General features: G+C 64.6%; 1 protein-coding gene across 1 annotated transcript; it reads left to right on the forward strand.

The window, feature by feature from the left end:
• The first annotated feature begins 1,375 nt into the window (after positions 1-1,375).
• On the forward strand, positions 1,376-2,765 carry LOC130017186 (zinc finger CCHC domain-containing protein 3-like). The gene has a single exon (XM_056107892.1). It carries the CDS (start codon positions 1,434-1,436, stop codon positions 2,763-2,765), a length of 1,332 nt encoding a protein of 443 aa, XP_055963867.1. The 5' UTR covers positions 1,376-1,433.
• Positions 2,766-3,067: the final 302 nt, after the last annotated feature.

Consider the following 3,067-nt stretch of genomic DNA (forward strand, 5'->3'; position numbering starts at 1 on the left):
CCAGCACAGCTTAAGTCTGCTACCTCCCAGCAGAGCCCAGAATCAGCCCTGAATATCCCTGCACCTGTCTTCCCCCACAACCCCCGGAAACAAATAAAAACAAAAAGTATTCTAACAAGACTCAGAAATTGATCAATGGGGGAGGAGGGAGCGCAGAACAATGGCACACCTGGTAGAGTGCTTTCCTTTGCATCCTGCTAGCCCAAGGTCGATCCTTGCACCGCATATGGTCCCTCCCCCGCCCCCCCCCCCCCAAGTGATTCCCTGCACACAGAGCCAGGAGTAAATCCTGAGCATCACCGGACGTGGCTCCCAAAGAAAGAACAAATCAAATAATTAAGAAAAAAAAAGCATCAAGGGGCCAGAGATAAAGTAGAGCGGTCAGCCTTGCCTGTGGACGAAGTTTGATCCTCAACACCACGTATATCCCCCTGAGTACAGAACCAATAGGAAGCCCTGAGCACGGCTAGGTGTGGCCTCCCAAATTAGTCTTTCTTTGTTAAATGTCTAGGGCTGAGGAGATGGCACCAGGGGTTGAAGCACCAGCCCCTCTACCCCATCAGGCGCGGCACTGCGGGGAGTCCGGGAGCATCTCTGATCCCTGGGGCACCTTTGGGTGCGGCTTCCCCCACCAATGTGACTATTACAGATTAGTGTAATGTGTTCAGACACAGTAATCTGGAGGTTGGCTGTGTAGCTCTACTGTCGGGGAATACCTGGTGGTACTCAAGAGGACCACAGGGGGTGCCTTGATCGAACCCCGGTACCCAGCGCGCAAAGGAAAGCGCCTTCGCCCACAAAAATAGTAACTAACTCTCCGGCCCCGCGCAAAACTTCGATGGAAGTTTAACTAACAAAAAGGCACAAAAAGCTCAGGGCTAAAAGAACGTTTCCAACATTCGAAAACGTGCATCCTTCAACTTGGGGGGCAAGGAATGCACGGCGGGAGGCTCTGGGGGGGGGGGCGGGTGAGCGAAGTTCTGTCCCGATTTCCCTGGGGAGAAAAACAAACAAACAAAAAAGGTCCGAAGTTCAGAAAACGAGGCGATCCTTCCTGGAACGCGGTCCCGCCTTCCGGGCCTTGGCGAACCGTTAGGACTGAATGAAATCATCGAGGTCGGCCGCTTGCGAAACCCCAAATCCTCGAGAGCGACGCCGCCAGCTGCCAAGCAGGCCTGGCCGGGGCCCGGGGCCCGGGGCCGCCGCGTTCCCGGAGCCGCGCGTCCCGGCCCCCTCGCCCGCCCGCCCGCCCGCCCGCTCGGGGGGCCGAGGAGGCGGCGTCGGGGGCGGCGCGGCCGGAAACGCCGCTCCGAGGGGGGCGTGGCCGCGGGGGAGCGCGGCATCGGGTTTCAGGGAGGGGGCGGGGTGGGGTGAGGGGGGAGGGAAAAAAAAGCCCCAGACCCCCCGCGGCCCGGGGCGGGCTGGCGCGCGCGATGGGGCGCCCTGGGGCCGCGGGCGCGAGAGGAGGATGCTGGGAAGGAGGTAAAATGGCCACCGGCGGCGGCGCGGAGGAGGAGAGGAAGCGGGGGCGGCCGCCACTGCTGCCCGCCGCGGCCGCCGCGCGCCCCCCGGCCCGCGGCGACGAGGCCGAGGGCGGCCGCGAGAAGATGGGCTGGGCGCAGGTGGTGAAGAACCTGGCCGAGAAGAAGGGCGACTTTCGCGAGTCGCGCCCCGCGCGGCGGGAGGAGGACGGCGGCGGCGGCGCGGGCCTGGCGGCGGCGGCGGCGCTGCCAGCAGCAGCGCTCGGGGGCGACTTCCCCCCGGCCGGCCGCGCCGACCCGACGGGCCGCCGGAGAGAGCCGGCCGGCGGCGAGGCGGCGGACGCCCGCCTGAAGAAGAGCGTGGCCGAGAGCTCGGGCAAGCGGAAGAAAGCCGAGGCGGCGGCGGTGGCGGCCCCGGCCAGGCCCGGCGCGACGGCCGAGGAGGCGGCGGCGGCGGCCGAGCAGCAGCAGCAGCAGCGCGGCGGTCCCGAGGACGAGCCGACGGCGGCGGCGGCGGCGGCGGCGGCGGCGGCCGGCCCCGCGGCGGGCCCCGGCAAGGGCCGCTTCCTCGTGCGCATCTGTTTCCAGGGAGACGAGGGCGCCTGCCCGACCCGGGACTTCGTGGTGGGCGCGCTCATCCTGCGTTCCATCGGCATGGAGCCCGGCGACATCTACGCCGTCATCCAGATCCCCGGCAGCCGCGAGTTCGACGTGAGTTTCCGCTCGGCCGACAAGCTGGCCCGGTTCCTGCGCGGCTACGAGGAGAAGCGCGAGCACGAGGACTGCTGGGAGAACTTCGTGGTGCTGGGGCGGAGCAAGGCCAGCCTGAAGACCCTCTTCATCCTCTTCCGCAACGAGACGGTGGACGTGGAGGACATCGTGACCTGGCTCAAGCGCCACTGCGACGTGCTGGCCGTGCCGGTGAAAGTGACCGACAGGTTTGGCATCTGGACCGGGGAGTACAAGTGCGAGATCGAGCTGCGCCAGGGGGAGGGCGGGGTCCGCCACCTGCCGGGGGCCTTCTTCCTGGGGGCCGAGAGGGGCTACAGCTGGTACAAGGGGCAGCCCAAGACGTGCTTCAAGTGCGGCTCGCGCACCCACATGAGCGGCACTTGCACGCAGGACCGCTGCTTCAGGTGCGGGGAGGAGGGGCACCTGAGCCCTTACTGCCGCAAGGGCATCGTGTGCAACCTCTGTGGCAAGCGGGGACACGCCTTCGCCCAGTGTCCCAAGGCAGTTCACAATGCCGTGGCCGCCCAGCTCAGCGGCGTGGCCGGGCACTGAGCACCCGGACGCCTGCCTTGCCTTGCCCCCCGGTGAACGCGCAAGCCGCTTCGCCACCCCCCAGCCCTCGCTTAAGTGCCAAAACTTTTTTTTTCCTTTATTTTTTTTACTTAAACCGTGTTTGTCCAAGTCGGTTTTGGAAGGAGCTCTTTTCTAAACCTGGAAGGGGCGTGACTGCCTCAAACCGAGTTGACTCCGTTTCAGCCTTTCGTAAGGGCGATTGAGAACTGTAGTGTACAGATAGTGCCCCCTCCTAGCCCCGTTTTTTGATTTTGTTTTTGTATTTTGGTGTGCTTTGTTTA

The sequence above is a fragment of the Sorex fumeus genome, unplaced genomic scaffold (assembly GCF_029834395.1).
Source record: "Sorex fumeus unplaced genomic scaffold, SorFum_2.1 ptg000178l, whole genome shotgun sequence".
Classification (NCBI taxonomy): domain Eukaryota; kingdom Metazoa; phylum Chordata; class Mammalia; order Eulipotyphla; family Soricidae; genus Sorex; species Sorex fumeus.